This window comes from Bubalus kerabau, chromosome 17 (genome assembly GCF_029407905.1).
Source record: "Bubalus kerabau isolate K-KA32 ecotype Philippines breed swamp buffalo chromosome 17, PCC_UOA_SB_1v2, whole genome shotgun sequence".
Lineage (NCBI taxonomy): Eukaryota > Metazoa > Chordata > Mammalia > Artiodactyla > Bovidae > Bubalus > Bubalus kerabau.
Window position 1 is genome coordinate 27,179,342 of NC_073640.1, and position 21,541 is coordinate 27,200,882.

General features: G+C 46.2%; 2 protein-coding genes across 2 annotated transcripts in view; one reads left to right on the forward strand and one right to left on the reverse strand.

Annotated features, from left to right (window-relative positions):
- Positions 1 to 21,541, forward strand: part of BBS2 (Bardet-Biedl syndrome 2) — a 94,873-nt gene that overhangs the window by 13,331 nt on the left and 60,001 nt on the right. The gene's annotated exons all lie outside the window — the stretch shown is intronic.
- LOC129631893 (metallothionein-4) lies at positions 10,252 to 15,256 on the reverse strand. The gene is made up of 4 exons (XM_055553180.1): positions 14,928 to 15,256; positions 12,492 to 12,558; positions 11,036 to 11,101; positions 10,252 to 10,518 (listed from the first exon to the last, which is right to left on the reverse strand). Exons 2-4 carry the CDS (start codon positions 12,520 to 12,522, stop codon positions 10,427 to 10,429), a joined length of 189 nt encoding a protein of 62 aa, XP_055409155.1. The 5' UTR covers positions 12,523 to 12,558; positions 14,928 to 15,256; the 3' UTR covers positions 10,252 to 10,426.

Consider the following 21,541-nt stretch of genomic DNA (forward strand, 5'->3'; position numbering starts at 1 on the left):
AAGAGAGAAGTTTCCAAACACCAGGAAACACTCTCACTGGAGAGTCTGTGGCAAGCCTTGGAACCTCAGAGGGCAACATAATCAGGAGGAAAAATAAATAATTAAAACCCACAGATTATGTGCCCAATGGTAACTCCCAGGGGCGAAGCAGTGCAGACGCCTGCATCTGCCACTAGCAAGCGGGGGCTGGGCAGGGAGGCTGCATTGCTTAGAGTAATGCAGGGGCATTGCCCAGGCCTGAATGCCCCGAGGACAATCTGAGGGAACTAACTTGAGATAGCAAACCAGACTGTGGGATAGCTACCCTGGGAAAAGCCCTAACCTAAGACACCTGCAGGCCTGCTCACAGAACAAAGGACTGAGCAGAGCTAGCCGGCTGTGGACCAGCCCATCCCTCGCTGGAGACAGGCAGGCGAGGGCAGCCAGAGCCAGAAGGGGGCAATCACAGCCCCAGAGAGGCATCTACCAAACTGCAAGCAGGCTTCATTGCTAACCAAGACTTCTTAGGATTCTGGATGGTCGACATCCACCAGGAGGGTCACAGCCAGAGATCAGCTCCCCAGAAGAGACACACGGCACATCTGAGAAGGTGCACCAGCTGTACACCCAGAAAACCAAGCGGCAGGGATGGGGGAGGCGATAAGTCGCAGTGACCGCGCTTGCCAAACACCTGGTCACCTGAGCTGTTCAGACCTGGGAAGGGCACAAAATGCAGGCCCAACCAAATCTGCTCCTTTGAGGACTACCCGAGTATCTGAACCTGATTGGCTTAGACCTGGGAAGTGCATACAACCCAGGGCCAGCCTCAGACAGTTCCCAGCAGAGCAACCTAGAGCCTAAGCAGTGTAGACAGGGAAGGTGCACGTGCGGTGAGCGGGGGCAAACCCAGTGTGGCCGAGACACTGCGAGCACACGCCAGTGTTATTTGTTTGCAGTGTTCCTCCCTCCCCACAGCACGACTGAACAAGTGAGCCTAAAAAAGTGTCCACCACCGCCCCCTTGTGTCAGGGCGGAAATTAGACACTGAAGAAACCAGCAAACAGAAGAAGCTAAAGCAGAGGGAGCCGCCTTGGAAGTGACAGGTGCAATAGATTAAAACCCTGCAGTTAGCACCGACTACATAGGAAGGGGCCTATAGATCTTGAGAAGTATAAGCCGGATCGAGGAACTATCTGAAAATGAACTGACCCCACACTGTCCACAACAACACCAGAGAAAGTCCTAGATATATTTTCACTATTATCATTCTTTAAATTAAAAAAAAAATTAATTTTAAGTCCTCTATTACTCCTTTAATTTTCATTTTTATAACCTACTATTACTTGGCAAAAAAAAGACCCTATTTTTTAAAGCAAACTTCATATATATATATTTTATAATTTTTGTGACTTTTTTTTCTTTAATATTGTATTTTTGAGAATCCAACCTCTACTCTAGATTTTTAATCTTTGCTTTTTGGTACTTGGTATCAATTTTGTACCTTTAAGAACTCAATCTTCAGTACCCATTTTTACTTGGGAGCGAGATTACTGGCTTGACTGCTCTCTCCCCCTTTGAATTCTCCTTTTTTTCCACCAGGTCGCCTCTATCTCCTCCCTCCCCTTTCTCTTCTCTACCCAACTCTGTGAATCTCTTTGTGTGTTCTGGACTGTAGAGAACACTTAGGGAACTAATTACTGGCTGGATCTGTCTCTCTCCTTTTGATTCCCCCCTTTATCCTCCTGGCCACCTCTGCTTCCTTCCTCCCTCTTCTCGTCTCTGTATAACTCCGTGAACATCTCTGAGCAGTCCAGACTGTGGAGTGCACATAAGGAAGTGATTGCTGGCTAGCTTGCTGTCTCCTCTTTTGATTCCCCCTCTTCTCCTTCTGGTCACCTCTATCTCCCTCCTCCCTCTTCTCTTCTTCATGTGACTCTGTGAAGCTCTCTGGTTGTCCCTCACTGTGGAGAAACTTCATCTCTAACCTAGATGTTTTATCATCAGTGCTGTATAGATAGAGAAGTCATGAGGCTACTGTAAGAATAAGACTTAAAACCAGAGGCAGGAGGCTTAAGTCCAAATCCTGAGAACACCAGAGAACTCCTGACTCCAGGGAACATTAATCGATAGGAGCTCATCAAATGCCTCCATACCTACACTGAAACCAAGCACCGCCCAAGGGCCAAGAAGTTCCAGAGCAAGACATACCACACAAATTCTCCAGCAACACAGGAACATAGCCCTGAGCTTCAATATACAGGCTGCCCAAAGTCACTCCAAACCCACTGACATCTCATAACTCATTACTGGACACTTCATTGCACTCCAGAGAGAAGAAATCCAGCTCCACCCACCAGAACACCCACACAAGCTTCCCTGACCAGGAAACCTTGACAAGCCACCCGTCCAACCCCACCCACAGTGAGGAAACTCCACAATAAAGAGAACTCCACAAACTGCCAGAATATGGAAAGGCCACCCCAAACACAGCAATATAAACAAGATGAAGAGGCAGAGAGATACCCAGCAGGTAAAGGAACAGGATAAATGCCCACCAAACCAAACAAAAGAGGAAGAGATAGGGAATCTACCTGATAAAGAATTCTGAATAATGATAGTGAAAATGATCCAAAATCTTGAAAACAAAATGGAATTACAGATAAATAGCATGGAGACAAGGATTGAGAAGATGCAAGAAAGGTTTAACAAGGACCTAGAAGAAATTAAAAAAGAGTCAATATATAATGAATAATGCAATAAATGAGATCAAAAACACTCTGGAGGGAACCAACAGTAGAATAACAGAGGCAGAAGATAGGATAAGTGAGGTCGAAGATAGAATGGTAGAAATAAATGAAACAGGAAAAAAGAAAAATGAATTAAAAGAAACGACAATCTCAGAGACCTCTGGGACAATGTTAAATGCCCCAACATTCGAATCATAGGAGTCCCAGAAGAAGAAGACAAAAAGAAAGACCATGAGAAAATACTCGAGGAGATAATAGTTGAAAACGTCCCTAAAATGGGGAAGGAAATAATCACCCAAGTCCAAGAAACCCAGCGAGTCCCAAGCAGGATAAACTCAAGGTGAAACACCCCAAGACACATATTAATCAAATTAACAAAGATCAAACACAAAGAACAAATATTAAAAGCAGCAAGGGAAAAACAACAAATAACACACAAGGGGATTCCCATACGGATAACAGCTGATCTTTCAATAGAAACTCTTCAGGCCAGGAGGGAATGGCAGGACATACTAAAAGTGATGAAAGAAAAGAACCTACAGCCCAGATTACTGTACCCAGCAAGGATCTCATTCAAATATGAAGGAGAAATCAAAAGCTTTACAGACAAGCAAAAGCTGAGAGAATTCAGCACCACCAAACCAGCTCTCCAACAAATGCTAAAGGATCTTCTCTAGTCAGGAAACACAGAAAGGGTGTATAAACTCGAACCCAAAAAATAAAGTAAATGGCAACAGTATCATATTTATCAATAATTACCTTAAATGTAAATGGGTTGAATGCCCCAACCAAAAGGCAAAGTCTGGCTGAATGGATACAAAAACAAGACTCAAGACCCCTATATATGTTGTCTACAAGAGACCCACCTCAAAACAAGGGATACATACAGACTGAAAGTGAAGGGCTGGAAAAAGATATTCCACGCAAATAGAGACCAAAAGAAAGCTGGAGTAGCAATACTCATATCAGATAAAATAAACTTTAAAACAAAGGCTGTGAAAAGAGACAAAGAAGGACACTACATAATGATTAAAGGATCAATCCAAGAATAAGATATAACAATTATAAATATGTATGCACCCAGCAAAGGAGCACCGCAATATGTAAGACAAATGCTAACAAGTATGAAAAGGGAAATTAACAATAACACAATGATAGTGGGAGACTTTAATACCCTATACACACCTATGGATAGATCAACTAAACAGAAAATTAACAAGGAAACACAAACTTTAAATGATTCAATAGACCAGTTAGACCTAATTGATATCTATAGGACATTTCACCCCAAAACAATGAATTTCACCTTTTTCTCAAGCACACATGGAAGCTTCTCCAGGATAGATCACATCCTGGGCCATAAATCTAGCCTTGGTAAATTAAAAAAAAAATTGAAATCATTCCAAGCATCTTTTCTGACCACAATGCAGTAAGATTAGATCTCAATTACAGGAAAAAAAAAAACTATTAAAAATTCCAACATATGGAGGCTGAACAACATGCTGCTGAATAACCAACAAATCACAGAAGAATTAAAAAAGAAATCAAAGTATGCATAGAAACAAATGAAAATGAAAGCACAACAACCCAAAACCTGTGGGACACTGTAAAAGCAGTGCCAAGGGGAAGGTTCATAGCAATACAGGCATACCTCAAGAAACAAGAAAAAATTCAAATAAATAACCTAACTCTACACCTAAAGCAACTAGAAAGGAAGAAATGAAGAACCCCAGGGTTAGTAGAAGGAAAGAAATCTTAAAAATTAGGGCAGAAATAAAAGCAAAAGAAACAAAAGAGACCATAACAAAAATCAACAAAGCCAAAAGCTGGTTCTTTGAGAGGATAAAACAAACTGACAAACCGTTAGCAAGACTCATCAAGAAATGAAAATCAAATCAACAAAATTAGAAATAAAAACGAAGAGATCACAACAGACAACACAGATATACAAAGGATCATAAGAGACTACTATCAGCAATTATATGCCAATAAAATGGACAACTTGGAAGAAATGGACAAATTCTTAGAAAAGTACAATTTTCCAAAAGTGAACCAGGAAGAAATAGAAAATCTTAACAGACCTATCAGACACATGGAAATTGAAACTGTAATCAGAAATCTTCCAGCAAACAAAAGCCCAGGTCCAGACAGCTTCACAGCAGAATTCTACCAAAAATTTACAGAAGGCCTAACACGTATCCTACTCAAACTCTTCCAGAAAATTGCAGAGGAAGGTAAACTTCCAAAGTCATTCTATGAGGCCACCATCACCCTAATACCAAAACCTGACAAAGATGCCACAAAAAAAGAAAACTACAGGCCAATATTACTGATGAACATAGATGCAAAAATCCTTAACAAAATTCTAGCAATCAGAACCCAACAACACATTAAAAAGATCATACACCATGACCAAGTGGGCTTTATCCCAGGGATGCAAGGATTCTTCAATATCCGCAAATCAATCAATGTAATACACCACATTAACAAATTGAAAAATAAAAGCCATTTGATTATCTCAATACCTGCAGAGAAAGCCTTTGACAAAATTCAACATCCATTTATGATTAAAAAAAAAAAACCCTCCAGAAAGCAGGAATAAGAACATACCTCAACATAATAAAAGCTATATATGACAAACCCACAGCAAACATTATCCTCAATGGTGAAAAATTGAAAGCATTTCCCCTGAAGTCAGGAACAAGACAAGGGTGCCCACTCTCACCACTACTATTCAACATAGTTTTGGAAGTTTTGGCCACAGCAATCAGAGAAGAAAAAGAAATAAAAGGAATCCAAATTGGAAAAGAAGTAAAACTCTCACTGTTTGCAGATGACATGATCCTCTACATAGAAAACCCTAAAGACTCCACCAGAAAATTACTAGAGCTAATCAATGAATATAGTAAAGTTGCAGAATATAAAATCAACACACAGAAATTCCTTGCATTCCTACACACGAATAATGAGAAAATAGAGGAATTAAGGAAACAATTCCATTCACCATTGCAATGAAATGAATAAAATACTTAGGAATATATACCTAAAGAAACAAAAGACCTATATATAGAAAACTATAAAACACTGGTGAAAGAAATCAAAGAGGACACTAATAGATGGAGAAATATACCATGTTCATGTATCAGAAGAATCAATATAGTGAAAATGAGTATACCACCCAAAGCAATCTATAGATTCAATGCAATCCCTATCAAGCAATCAATGGTATTTTTCACAGAGCTAGAACAGATAATTTCACAATTTGTATGGAAATACAAAAAACCTCGAATAGACAAAGCGATCTTGAGAAAGAAGTATGGAACTGGAGGAATAAACCTGCCTGACTTCAGGCTCTACTACAAAGCAAGCCACAGTCATCAAGACAGTATGGTACTGGCACAAAGACAGAAATATAGATCAATGGAACAAAATAGAAAGCCCAGAGATAAATCCACGCACTTATGGACACCTTATCTTTGACAAAGGAGGCAAGAATATACAATGGAGAAAAGACAATCTCTTTAACAAGTGGTGCTGGGAAAACTGGTCAACCACTTGTAAAAGAATGGAACTAGAACATTTTCTAACACCATACACAAAAATAAACTCAAAATGGATTAAAGATCTAAACGTAAGACCAGAAACTAGAAAATTCCTAGAGGAGAACATAGGCAAAACACTCTCCGATATACATCACAGCAGGATCTTCTATGACCCACCTCCCAGAATATTGGAAATAAAAGCAAAAATAAACAAATGGGACCTAATTAAACTTAAAAGCTTCTGCACAACAAAGGAAACTATAAGCAAGGTGAAAAGACAGCTTTCAGAATGGGAGAAAATAATAGCAAATGAAGCAACTGACAAAGAATTAATCTCAAAAATATACAAGCAACTCCTGCAGCTCAATTCCAGAAAAATAAATGACCCAATCAAAAAATGGGCCAAAGAACTAAACAGACATTTCTCCAAAGAAGACATACAGATGGCTAACAAACACAAGAAAAGATGCTCAACATCATTCATTATCAGAGAAATGCAAATCAAAACCACAATGAGGTACCATTTCACGCCAGTCAGAATGGCTGCTATCCAAAAGTCTACAAGTAATAAATGCTGGAGAGGGTGTGTAGAAAAGGGAACCCTCTTACACTGTTGATGGGAATGCAAACTAGTACAGCCACTATGGAGAACAGTGTGGAGATTCCTTAAAAAACTGGAAATAGAACTGCCATACGGCCCAGCAATCCCACTGCTGGGCATACACACCGAGGAAACCAGAATTGAAAGAGACACATGTACCCCAATGTTCATCGCAGTACTGTTTATAATAGCCAGGACATGGAAGCAACCTAGATGTCCATCAGCAGATGAATGGGTAAGAAAGCTGTGGTACATATACACAATGGAGTATTACTCAGCCATTAAAATGAATACATTTGGATCAGTTCTAATGAGGTGGACGAAACTGGAGCCTATTATACAGAGTGAAGTAGGCCAGAAAGAAAAACACCAATACAGTATACTAACACATATATATAGAATTTAGAAAGATGGTAATGATAACCCTGTATGTGAGACAGCAAAAGAGACACAGATGTATCGAACAGTCTTATGGACTCTGTGGGAGAGGGCGAGGGTGGGATGATTTGGGAGAATGGCATTGAAACATGTATATTATCATATGTGAAATGAATCTCCAGTCCAGGTTTGATGCATGATACAGGATGCTTGGGGCAGATGCACTGGGATGACCCAGAGGGATGGGATGGAGAGGGAGGTGGAAGGGGGGTTCAGGATGGGGAACACATGTCACCCATGGTGGATTCATGTCAATGTATGGCAAAACCAAAAGAATATTGTAAACTAATTAGCCTCCAATTAAAATAAATAAATTTATATTAAAAAATATGAAGTTGCATCAAGGAAAAACTAAAAAAAAAATAAATAAATAAAGCTCAATTCATGGTCAGAGGGGGAGCCTTCCCAGGCAGGCCCCAGATAATTTCCAAACAGAGAGGATGACAATGTGGCTTATGAAAACACCCAGCGCAAAGAAGCACACAGTAAGTCCTGCTCCTTGTTTTGCTGGCTGAGCCCAGCCCCACGGGACACCCTTGGAGAAGGCTTCATTTTTTTCTGCTCCAGCTTCTGGGTCACCTTGACCTAGGCCAGTGGTGGAGATGGCTGCTCTGGTCTCAGGCCCTTGGCAGCATGGACGAACACCCTCCCCAACTGTGAGTTTACCTTCTGCTCTGTTGAGGATGGTGAGATGGATGAGTGTGAACTCATCCCACTTCCTCCCCAGGGTCGGCGTTGGGGACTTCAGCCCGGAAGCTGTTGTTTGCACCTCCATTTGCTCTCAGGACATGGCTTTGGGGTCTGTCAGACCTGGGTTCAAGTCTCAGTTCTACAAAACTAGCCAGGGGGTCTCAGGCAAGTCATTTAACCTCTGTATTCCTTGGTTTCCTCACCTGTAAAACGGGGTTGATAACAGTACTGACCTTGTGGAATCATGTTGTGACGATTAAATGAAGTAATGCATAGGTGGTACTGGACTCAGTATTTTAATCTATTATTAGGGTGCCTTCTTTTAAGTAACAGATCACATGGACCATAGATTCTTTTTTTTTTTTCTTTAAATTGTAAAGTTGCTTTACAATGAAGCGTTAGTCTCTGCTGTCCAACAAAGTGAAGCAGCTATATGTATACATATATCCCCTCCCTCCTGGACCTCCTCCCACCCCACTCCATCCCACCCCTCTAGGTCATCGCAGAGCACTGAGCTGAGCTCCCTGTGCTACACAGCAGCTTCCCGCTAGCTGTCTATTTCACACATGGTAGTGTATACTTGTCCGTCCCAGTCTCCCAATTCACCCCACCCCATCCCTGTCATGAACCAAAGATTCTTAATCAGGATCTCCTGGGGGTCCAGAGATGGCTTTGGGGGGCTGTGAATTCCATAACATCATAAGTAAGATTGTCTGAGGTTGTACCCAGATATGAGTATTTTTAGGGAGTTCATGCTGTTGGTGAATTTTTATGGGTATTTTTGACCCCTGCTCTAAGGGGTCCCAGGCACGGTGCTAGGCTCAGTGGGTCAGAAAAAGAAGTAGTCACGAGTCTTGGCTGTCTTGGGCAGTGCCACCATGGTGGAGGTGTGTGTGGCATTTTTGCTTTGTCTCCCATATTTTCTATAACCCCTTTTGTTTCATCCAGTTTTTCTTTTGTCACCTTATTTTTTGGTTGTTTAAACTTTTAATTTTTTCATCTACCTGTTTTTCTTTCTTGAATGGAAAGAAGCACTTGGGAGAGAGTTTATAAGAGAAAACACCTGTCAAGTTTCTTGGGGCAGGTGGGTGGGTGTGGTGGTGGGTGTGTGTGTGTGTGTTAAAAAACAAAAAACAAAAAACAAAGATTTCCTCCATACACCCACAATGTGGAAGGCCATGTGGAAGGCCATTGTAGGGATTAAATGAGGAACACGTGTGTGCACTGCTCAGCACGGGGGCTGGTGCATTTAAGTGTACAAAGTGGCAGGACTCATTATCATTAAACTTAATTGGATTGTGCTGGTGGAGTGAAAGCTCTGATACATGTGTCAGCAATCTGGGAAGGGGGTGAGGGAGATATAGCCTCAGTGTCTCTTCACATTGACCTCTGTGAAATGCAAGAACATCACGAAACACTAATGTCCATATCTGCCTAGTCACCCTGTGCTAAAGGTGGATCCAGATAAACGGCTAATGCCCTCAGTGCTTTGGCCATGGGGATCTATCTTTAGCTCTGCACAGATTTCTTACCTGCTCACTGCTGGTTCAATGTTGCTGCTGCTGCTGCTGCTAAGTTGCTTCAGGCGTGTCCGACTCTGTGCAACCCCATAGATGGCAGCCCAGCAGACTCCACCATCCCTGGGATTCTCCAGGCAAGAACACTGGAGTGGGTTGCCAATTCCTTCTCCAATGGTTCAATGCTGAAGTCCCATATATAGCTCCATTCGCACAAAGCACTTGGGGTCAACACTATTCCACTACTCCAGGAGAGGCTGGCTAAGATTGGGTTTCCCCCAAAGTGTACACTGTACAAGTAGTTTCTTTGGATAGGGATCCCAGGAGGCCCTAGCAGGAGAATGGAGAAATGAGGCAGAGAGGAAGAAAGCCAATGAGGAGGATGTTAATGAGCAGGTTACCTCCGTGGGCTATTGGAGTTCAGAGCTGCTGAGGATTTCTGTTGGGGACCAGTATAGAACATGACTCAGATTTGTCCCATTGTATTTGTAAAGATGCTGAAGGTATTAATCCACTATCTCCTGTTTGTGATGGGTTGAAGGCTGTTACCAGGGGTGGCCTGCCCTGTGCATGCATCACGGAAGCTCATGCTGCAGGAGGAAACTCTCAGGCAGTGTGGCAGGATCTCAGGGTTAGCAGCCATCTGCTGAATGGGTCCAGGCTGGTGACTGCCATATATGCATGGGGCTAGCCCTTCGTGGTCCTCCTGAGTTGGGGTAAAACATTGCTCTGAGCCATCAGACAACCACAAGTGAAAACTTTATTGCTCCAAACACTTTCTGTGAATGTCACCAACACCCAACGTGGGCAAATATATAAAAAGCGCAACCTATTGTACAATCATTCCAACTCCTTGGCTAATGTGCTGTACACATGCTTCCCGGGCCTTTTCACCAGCATGACAGATGCATTTCAGGGGCAGCAGCTGCATTTGTCCGATGCCCCTTTGCAGATGCAGCCCCGGGCACACTTGGCGCAGCCCGGGGGGCAGCAAGGACAGCAGCCTGAAAGGGACAGGAGAGGGACAAGATGAACTTTGGGTCATCACCCTTATCTGACCGCTTCCCCCTGCACCACTTAGCAGGAAGTAGAAAAAGAAGAGCATGTCACACACAGGCTCTGATCTACATGAGCAAAAAAAGATTGGGACAGAAGTGGTGAGGTGTTTAGAGCTGGAAGGAACCTCAGGGGTCACCCACAGTCCATCAGAGGCCAGGGAGGGGAAAGGGTTGGCCTGAGACTATTGGACAGTGGCCGATCCATAACACCAGGCTGGTACTCTTTCTCCTTCACTACTGGGCTGGCTGGAACCTTCTCTCAGTCCTCTTCCTCTCCAAACCCCTGGAATGGATGCCCCAGGTGGGCTGTAGTCCAGGGGACTCAGCTTTCATTTCAGATCTCTCCCAAATGGGAAAAAGGCACCCAGGAACCCCTCCACCCCACCACGGCTGGAGGGTGGTGGATGGCAGAAACAGACTCTCCTGGCTCCCGGCCAGCAGTGCCCATGGGCCCCAGACTCACTTTTTCGACACGTTTTACAGCTGCAAGTTGTGCATTTGCAGTTGTCTCCGCAGGCGCAGGTTCCTCCTAAGAAGAAAGGGCAGGACCACAAACATGAGTGTCGAGGTGGAGGGGGCACACAGGCTTGCTGCAGGCCATCATGGTGCCAGGGGGGCTGGGGTGCCCTTGGGCAGAGGCTGGACGAGAGTGTGAAGATGCTGCTGAGAATCACCCCAGGGGTGAAGACCATCCAGTGGTTCCCAGTCACAGTGCATGGTCAGAAACTGGGAGGCTACATCAGCATCCCCAGGGGTACTCATTAAGATGCATTCTGATTCATAGGTCTGGGTGGGGGAAAGGGAGTCAGTATTTTTCAAAAGCAACCCAGATGATTCTGATGTACCATCAGGTTTGAGAACAACTAGGTTAGGCCAATGGGCTTCCCTGGTGGCTCAGATGGTAATGAATCTGCCTGCAATGCAGGAGACCTGGGTTTGATTCCTAAGTTTGGAAAATCCCCAGAGAAGGGAATGGTGACCCACTCCTGTATTCCTGCCTGAAGAATCCCATGAACAGAGGAGCCTGACCGGCTACAGTCCATGGGGTTGCAAAGAGCTGGGCATGACTGAGCAACTAACACTGTCCAAGGTCCTCTGGGGACTGTCAAAGCCCTTAATACCATCCTCACATTTTCAAGATATCAGGCAAGATGAAATCCTAAATGGGGAGAAGGAAGAGCAAAGACTATAAACAAGCCCAAAGCAAGAGCCTCAGCTACTACTTGTTTCCATATCATAAAAACATCTATATAAAAAAATCATATTTCTTACTGCTTTGAGTATCAAGATACTGGAAGCTTCTGTAAACTTCTGGGCAAATTTTGGAGACAGACCAGGGAAGCTTGTGAGATTTCTTGATACCATTTCCGAAGGTCACAAAACCCAAGGTGGCTCTGAACTCCAACCTTGCTTCTCCTGGCCAACATGCCTCCGTGGAATTAAGCAGTTTTCAGACTCAGGAGTTCACATATGCTTCTAATAATTCCCCTGACATCTGCAAAAGCTTCATGATTTTAGCACTTCGCAGCCACCCTGGAAGGTGCACAGCTGGGAATGAGTAACCCTAGTTTTCAGATGAAGAAACTGAGGCTTGGAAATAAGTATCAGGAGTGGATGGAAGCAATGAAGCAAAAGCAGATTGCCCTGGGCCAGAGCTCTTTCCCTTCTGCCCCGGTGGCTGCCCTCAGAGGCTTGCCCCTGAGGTCCCCTCATGGTCATTCCTAAACCAGGTTATTCATTCTAGTAAATCAAGCTGGTATCCAGCAGAGAGCGGGTGCTGCCCCAGAGGTGGCCAGTCTGAGACAAGTGCCATTGGTGGTTCTAATTGGAAGAAGAGAAGCATTGATCCCAGTCCTGCAGTCTCTCTGTAGGGAACTGGTGAGAGGTCGCAGAATCCCAGGGCAGGCATCCTTACTCACCAGACATGCAGGTGCATTCCCCAGAGTCCATGGTCCAAGCGGCTGAGAGGCTCCGGTGTGGTCACAGCTGGGGAAGGGAGGCTGATGAGCAGTCGCCAGAGGCTCCTTATTTATAGCCATGTGGGTGTAGACCTGGGCTCACCCCACCTCTCCCCGGGGCCAGACGCCCTGCACACGGCCCAGCCATGGGCTGGGGGTTGGCAGAGGAGAAGGTGAGCTGTGCAGTCATCTAGGCAGCTTTTCACAAGGAGTGCAGGTGGCTGTACCTGCCCACCTCCCAAGGTGTCAGGGAGCCAGACTCAGGCTCAAATGGCAGTCACATACGGAGTTACCTATGTCTCTTCTCCAAATCCTTCACAGCTATTACTTGCTATTTCTCTTTTAAAATTCTATTTATTTTTAGTTTTGGCTGCGCTGGGTCTTCATTGCTGTGTGAACTTTCTCTCGTTGCAGAGAGGAGGGGCTACTCTTTAGTTGTGGACAGGGGCTTCTCATTGCAGTGGGCTCTCTTGTTGGCAGAGCACGGGCTCAATGGCTGTAGAACCTGGGCTTATTTGCCCCACGACATGTGGAATCTTCCTGGATCTGGGATCGAACCCATGTCCACTGCATTGGCAGGCAGATTCTATACCATGGGACCACCGGAGAAGTCCATTACCTGCTGTTTCTGCTCCCCCTTTCACAGGGGCTGTTCCTACCCTGGCCCAGGTCTCATTCTCTGCCACCTGGTTGACTGTAGAATCCCTTACCATGGGAAGGCAGGGGCCTCTACCTGGACCCTGGCTTTAGAAGGTCCCACTCAAGACACCTCTCTCCCCTTACTCATCGCCCCCCAAAGTCATGAGCAAGTGCCCACCCAGAGCCTATAACCTCTCTTTCCAGACCGCACCTGGAGCACCCTGGATTCTGGAATTTTCTATCATCCCAAGCCTGCTTCCTTCTAAGGATTTGCTCAGTTCTCCTCCCCAGACTTCCATGGGCAGATCTGTAGCCAGTGTGTGTCCCTGGAGCCTGAGGGATGGCCAAGGGTGGCTGTCTGCTGGGGGTACAGGCAGAGTTTGAATGTGTGGGCTGGGTGCCCGCAGGGGTGTGGAGGGAAGGAGCTGGGGTGGGGAGAGAAGGGAGGTGGGCCACAGATTGGGGGTGGGGGCCACAGGGCAGATCTCCTGGCACCCCTGCCTTCTAGGTTGCGATGAAGCTCTTTGTTAAGGTTGGGGAATAGAATGTATTTTATGTATTTGATGTATACCTTTCAAATGTTTTCACCTGGTATTGTGAAAACAGCACCCACTTATATTCTTGTGCTGCCCCACTAAACATTAGAAGGGGCCCAGGACTAGCCTCCTCTGGTCTTGCCCCCTTCTCCTCATCCTGAAAGGCCAAAAAGCTGTTCTGGCCACAACCAGGGAAGGTAGTTCCTCCTACTTGTAGGTTAGTGGGGTCTCCATTCCTCATCCACAAGGATCGCTGGGGCCAGAGTCTGAGCCATGGAGCCATGTTTGAGCTGAGAGCTAGTGAGCAGCCCCATGGTCATCGGGGCACTGGGGATGGGTAGGTAGCGGCTACATTGCAGTGATCCCCAGATGGCCCCTGCCCAAAAGGAGTTCACAGCCCCTAGCAGGGAATCCAGGCCCATTCATTCATTCAACAGCTTCCAAGGGCCAGCACTGTCTGGACACTGTGGAGCCAGGGGGTGAGTAAAAACAGAGCTAATGGCACAGAAGGTCAGGAGGGCATCTCATCCCAGGAAACCCATGACTGGCAGGGCTGCTCTTAGAGTCCAGAGGCTGGATCTGTCTTCTCATGCCTGCATTTCCTGCTCAGTCCCTGCCCATCTCTTCATAGGTCCAGCTTCTCCCCCTGCCCCCAACTCTTGGGTGTCCCCTGTAGCAGATACGAATGCCTTAGAGGATCTGGTCCAACTAAGTGAACCCAGAAAAAGGAAAGGATTTCCCTTCCACCTATCTAAGCCATCTCTCCTCTCTGCTTACTCTTGAGCCGGGAGTTGCTTCTTCCTTGGATGACTGACACTGCAGTGTTGCTTAAGGCCCCAACTGAATGATAAAGTATCAAAATCCAGTCGCCAAGCATGACACTGTTTCCCATTTTCTGGGCTGTGTGGATTGAAACAACCATGTGTAACATCGGGCAGGAGAGTGCCTGTGACTGCACCTAGGCTGTCGAGCTCCTGTTACATGGAGGCCCCTAGGCCCTGGGGATGCACATCCGGGGGCCCCTCTGCCCTTTGGGCCATCTTCTGGGTCTCAGCTCCTGATTTCTGCAGGGCAGCAGGAAAGCAAGCACATACATACCACCCCTGGAACATGGCATGATTGGAGAGCATAACTTAAATCTGCACTTAGAAAATAGATACAACTCATTCTCCATTCCCACAGTGGTGCAACCTGAGGATGCTGAAGGCAGAATGTAACTCACCATCTCCCACGGATCCCCAGGATTTCACCATCCGTGGGTTTGGCACCCACCGGGATACTGAGGGATGCCTGTATTTCTTCAGAGATGTGATCTTTAGCCTTTTTGGGGGATTCTAGAGGCCCTTTGAAAGTCTGATGAAAGTTCTAGCCAGAACCTGCATGTGTGCTCAGTCGCTTCAGAGGTGTCCCAGTCTTTGCAATCCTATGGACCGTAGCGCACTAGGCTCCTCTGTCCATGGGATTCTCCAGGCAAGAATACTGGAATGGGTAGCCATGCACTCCTCCAGGGAATCTTACCAACTCAGGGATCAAACCCGCATCTCACATCTCCTGTGTTGGCAGGTGGGTTCTTTACCACTAGTGCCACCTGGGAAGCCCTCTAATCAACACAAATTTCACAAATCAGCACAAATTTCAGCCCCCTAAAAATGCACAAATGCATTTTCCCTCACAGGTTCAAAGGATTTGTGGATCTCCTGAATCCCATTGCAGGGCCTCCTCCCCCACCCCCCAGGGATCCTGAGATAAGAACTTCTCTGTAAAGAAGCAGGCCTGCCCAAGTAGCCCTTCTGTGGCCATCACTGAGCCCTAAATATCTCCTCCTCCACTGTTGGGCTCTCCATATGGATGGGAAAGTTGTTTTCTCAGAACAAGATAATGGATTTTTCCACAGAAGAAGCTAACATACCACCTGTTAGCCTAAAATGACCAGATTATCATCTTCTCCCCCTTACATGAAAGTCAAAGCTGTGTGTGCCCAGACAGTCGTGTCTGACTCTTTGGGACCCCATGGATCATAACCCGCCAGGCTCTTCTGTCCATGGGATTCTCCAGGCAAGAATACTGGATTGCGTTGCCACTTCCTCCTCCAGGGGATCTTCCCCACCCAGGGATTGAACTTTCATCTCTTACATCTCCTGCGTTGGCAGGTGAGTTCTTTACTACTAATACCACTTGAGAAGTCCTAGCTAGACACCTGCTGTCCTGCACCCAGCAGTTTCTGCCAGAAGTCTGGGACCCATGGACTGGGGGAGTAGAGGGTGGGCCTTGGTACCATGGTTGATGAAGTCACTGTGGTGTCACTGCACACCCCTCTCAGGTCACCACGCTTTCCCATACAGGGCCCCTCTGGACATGAGCATCTCCCCAGGGGCAGCCTGGAGCTAGCTACAGGTTTTATTATGTTGGTTTATAAACTGACCTCTCTCCAGACCACAGGCTTCTCATGAACAGATGCTGTGCTTATGCATCTCGGCATCCGTGTGGCCAGGCACACTGAGCGCTGCCCATGCAGTGGGTGTTTGATAAACATTTATGAGCTGATGATGAGTAAATGATTCAATTCATAGAGTTACATGTGGGCTGTCTTCTCTGGCTCTTGTTGAATAGACTTGAAGGGCCTCGTCGCTTACTGAGAGCAGGCCAGAGCTTATGATGGACCCTGGGCCCTGATCCTGGTTCTCTTCCTTTGCTGTATGATTTAAAAAAAATAATTTGTGTTTATTTATTTAATTTTTTGGCTGGGCCGGGTCTTTGTTGCTTTGTGTGGGCTTTTGCTAGTTGCGGTGAGTGAGGGCTACCCTTCGTTGTGGTGTGCCAGCTGCTCATTGTGGTAGCTTCTCTTTCTGTGGAGCACAGGCTCAGAAGTTGTGGTACACAGGTTTTGTATGCTCCTCGGCATGTGGGATCTTCCCAGACCAGGGATCGAACCGGTGTCCCCCTGCATCAGCCGGCAAATTCTTATCCACTGTGCCACCAGGGAAGTCCTGCTGCCTGATTTGGGGCAAGTTGCTTAACCTCTCTGAGCTCCAGTTCCCTCATCGGCAAAAGTGTAGCTAATGAAAATCATAACCCCAGGGCACTCTCATTGCGAGACTGAAATGAGGAAATGTATATTCAGGCAATGGCACCCCACTCCAGTACTCTTGCCTGGAAAATCCTATGGATGGAGGAGGATCCTCCATCCTATGGATGGTGGGCTGCAGTCCATGGGGTCGCTAAGAATTGGATACGACTGAGTGACTTCACTTTCACTTTTCACTTTCATGCATTGGAGAAGGAAATGGCAACCCACTCCAGTGTTCTTGCCTGGAGAATCCCAGGGACGGGGGAGCCTGGTGGGCTGCCGTCTATGGGGTTGCACAGAGTCGGACACAACTGAAGTGACTTAGCAGCAGCAGCATATTCAGCCCTTAATTCAGAATCTGACACAAGTATTATTATTATTTCACTATTACTATTATTCTTATCTGTGTCTATTACAACTGGTTCAGCTGCTCACCCATTCATTTCAGGCTTTGTGGGGTGCATTCATCAGCAGTAAATATTGTGGAGAGTTTTAGTCTCTGCGTTCCCAACTTTTAAGCTCAGCCTAATTCCTTTTGGATCTCAGGGCATAGGGACCATATGGGGCATTATCTTTTTTTTTTTCTCACTTTCCTGGCAGCAGTTTGTATCTGTTTGGAGTCCGAGTTGACCTTATGCCTACGAGGCTGTCTTATCAAGTATTTCTGGTTTCCTCTATAGGACTAGACATAAGATGTGGGTGGACAAAAAGCAGGCAGGGACCCCAGAGGCCACCAGCTTGAATCGACATGGTCAGCACTGGGAGAACCCTGAGAAGTCATGGGCCAGCTTCTTACCCCAGTGGGAAAACAGAGGCCCGGAGTGGCAGGGTCAACCTTGATCACCTAGCTTAGGCTGGTGGCAGGGCGGAGTTGAACATGGCTCCCTAACTCACTATCAGCACCCACTCTCAAGGTCTGAGGCACGCATGACAGAACTGTTCAGCAGTTTGGAACCTTGTGGTTTTCTATACTCTTTATTAAATAATTTTATTATAAAAGTTCAAGTACACTAAAAAGTACAAAGAATAGTACTACAAACATCCCTGTGTCTACCACCCAGAATTAACAGATGTCAACATTGTCATATTTGCTTCAGCTCTTTTATTTGTAAGACATAAAAAATTAACAGGATTGTGGCTTCAAATACCACTCTTGCTGGTAACTCCCCACTCACATCCCCAGCCCGGGCCTCTCTTTCGAACTGCAGGCTCATATTTCTGGAGGCTACTCGACATCTCCACGTAGCTGTCAAATAGCATCTCTAACTCCCCAGTGAGCTCTTGCTGCCTGCCTCACCTCCAACCAGAGCAGTGTCTTGTCTGCCTCCATCACCTCCTATGAAGATTCAGCACTCATTTCTTGACTGGCTTTCTCGCATCTGACTTGGGCCCTTTCTACCACATTTTCTTTATTATGAGAATGCTGCTGGGGAATTCCCTGGTTGTCCAGTGGTTAGGACTCTGCACTTTCCCTGTTCAAGGCCTGGGTTTGATACCTAGTCGGGGAACTAAGATCCCACAAGTCACATGGCAGAGCCAAAATAAAGAAAAATAAAATATTTCTTTTAAAAAAAGTGCTGCTATGGGACTTCCCTGGTGGTCCAGTGGTTAATAATCTGCACTCCCAATGCAGGGGGCACAGATTCAGTCTCTGGTTAGGGAACTAAGCTTCTGCATGCTGCACAGTATGGGCTAAAAAATTAAAAAAATGAAGATGCTGCAAGGAACATCTCCACGCATATCATGTACATGAGTGTACAAGCCTCACTCATCCCTAGAAGGAGGATGGCTAGGTTATAAGGGGTAACTGCTCTCCAAAGATGTTAATTTGCACTCTTTCTAACAATTTCTGAGACTCACCGTCTCCCTACCTCCTCCTTCAGTCCTTCCTATATTCAGACTTTGAAATGTTTGCCTATCTGATAAGTGTGATGTGCAATGATACTTCCCTGAGGTATAATTTGCATGTCTCTGCCTCCCAACTTCACCATTCATTAACATCCAGAAAGTAAGGCCTGGTCTAGTGGTCCTCACACTGACTTCAGGTCTCATTAGTCTGTCTCACTCTAGCAAGAGAGAGCATAGTGGGCTCCTGACCTTCACCCATGGTTTCAACTCTGGCTCCTCCATCTGCTTTGCCATACAACCTCAGGCAAGTTCCCTTATCTCTGGGAACCTCCACTATAAAATGGAGATAACTGGGTCTACTCATGGAACTGTGGTGAGGATTAGAGAAAATGAAGATAAGGCATTTAACGCACCATGTGCTCAAAGAGTGGTAGGTATTGTCAAGATTTCATGCTTATGGAACTTCCCTGGTGGTCCAGTGGCTGAGGTTCCATGCTCCCAATACAGAGGGCCTGGGTTTGATTCCTGGTCAGGGAACTAGATCCCACATGCTACAACTAAGACCCAGGGCAGTCAAATAAGAAAAAAAAAATTTTTTTTTAAATAATTGTTTAAAAAATATTTCATGTTTACAGTGGAGTGATCTATTGATAGGCAGCTTAAATCAGAGTCAGATATGCCTGGAGTTCAGCCTCAGTGCTTTGGTAAGTCCTGTCACCTTTCCAAACATGAGGCTGGTCTCTTTAGGAGGGAGATAGAGCAGGACAGGAGATTTTAGGGTAGACAGATCAAAGGAGAAGTAGGAAGCCATGGAGAATATAAGGGGTCAGCATCTTTGTTACAGAAGATGGAGAAGCATGGCGCAGAGGGGTGAACCCCTGCACAGAGCCCCACACCCTGGCGGGTTGGGCTTTAGGGTGGGAGGCTGGTTGAGCAGCCCCTACCCCCATGTGCTGATTACCCCTCCCCTGCTGGGGTCACGAGATGCCTTCCTCTGTGTGATCCAAGCTCTGAAGACTGTGCTGAGGGCATTTTTAAAGATCTTAGCAGCAGAAGAGTTTCTGTAGATTTTGACAAACTCGAAGGTTCTTCCCATTTCCTTTATGTTTTTTCCAAAGATTCGTTCAATCACCTAAGGTAACAATGTGTGTTACATGTGAGAGAAAGGGAGACAGACAGAGACCCTGAGCAAGCTGTACAGACAAGGGTGGCTGGGGCTGTCTTCTCTCAGGATAGTTCTGAGAAATGCTCTCCCCACAACCAACACACACACACACACACACACACACACACACACACACTCACACTCAAATACTCTTCCGCTTTTCTGGCCCCCATTTGCACTCATGGAACCCCAGTACAGAACCCCACAGCCCATGGGGAAACCAGCCTGGGAGGAGGTGGGTCCCAGCACTGTGGACTGTAAAAAAGCAGGCCACTGCTAATTAGGAGCTAGCTTGCTGGGTGCCCAACCACCTGCGCCCTGGGCAGGCGTCACAGACTCTCCAGGGCTGGCGGCTGCTGGTTAATTACATAGGACTCCAGCCCCACTGTAATTCAGTACCCACTGGGCAAGTGAAACCGTCTGCTTTTGCACACGGCCCCAAGGGAGGATGGGTAAAGCCAAAGCCGACAAGTACTCACACTCATGGCCCCCAGCAGCGCAGTGGCTGGTCCAGGTTGGCTGGCCTTTGGAGAGGGTGCAGGAGTCTCTCCTCTGTCCATCCTTCCTTATTTTATCCTCTCCATCCCCCCTCCCTCCCTTCCTTCCCTCAATCAGTTATTCAGCAAACATATTCAGGGCCTAGTATGTGCTCAGCTTCGGGTTCGCCCTCTGGATGGAGTCATGGAGCCAGACGCAGGGCCTGGTCCTCACAAACTGGCTTTCCAAGAGGGGCGGCACGCGTGTTGGTAGCTGCCAGGAAGGGAGAGACGAGCAGGGTTTCTGTGAGGATGCACCAGTGCAGGGTGGTGCTGGAACGACCCCAGGAGTGAGCACTTCCCTGAATGTTGCTCCCGAGGTGCCTCCCTTGCCTCATCCTGGTCTCAGCCCTTCATCTCTCCTCATCTAGGTGACCTCTGGGTCCCTCATGGAACACTGGAGCTGGATCCGAGGTGTTTGCATGGGAGGCCCAGAACCCTAGGGCTTCGTGGAGGTGTCTGGCTGGGGCTGCTGCAGATGGGATTCTAGGTCCCTTCCCTGTCTCCCCCTCCCCTGTTTAAGAGCAGCTCTTCTTTTTAAAATTCATTTTATCTTGGACATCCCACCCCCCTACGCCATCCCTCTTATAATGATTTTATCTGGGGACTGGGGGAGGCAGTTGTTATAGCTAGAACCATTTGGATCACTGGTGACACGAGCCGTGCCTTCCAGGTTGATGGCCTTGCCCCAGGGAACAGTGGGACCTTCCAAATATGCCCCTGGAATCCCAATTAGATCTCAGGCTCAACATGTTTTCTTCTTTTTCAAAGCATTTATTTATTCTTTAACAATAATAAATCCACTACATGGGAATCTAAATAGCACTTCAAATTTTTATATTAGAGTTGATTAACAGTGTTGTGTTAGTTGCAAGTGTACAGCAAATACAGTTATACACATATCCATTCTGTACCAGATTCTTTTCTCATATAGGTTATTACAGAATATCGAGTAGAGTTCCCTGTTCTTAATAGTAGGTCCTTATTGAGTATCTATTTTATATATAGTAGTGCTTCAGTCGTGTCCACCTCTGTGCGATCCTATGGACTGTAGCCGGCCAAGGCTCCTCTGTCCGTGGGGATTCTCCAAGGCAAGAATACTGGAGTGGGTTGCCATGCCCTCCTCCAGGGGTCCAGAGGATCTTCTTGACCCAGGGATCGAACTTGCGACTCTTACATCTCCTGCACTGGCAGATGGATTCTCTACTGCTGAGCCACCA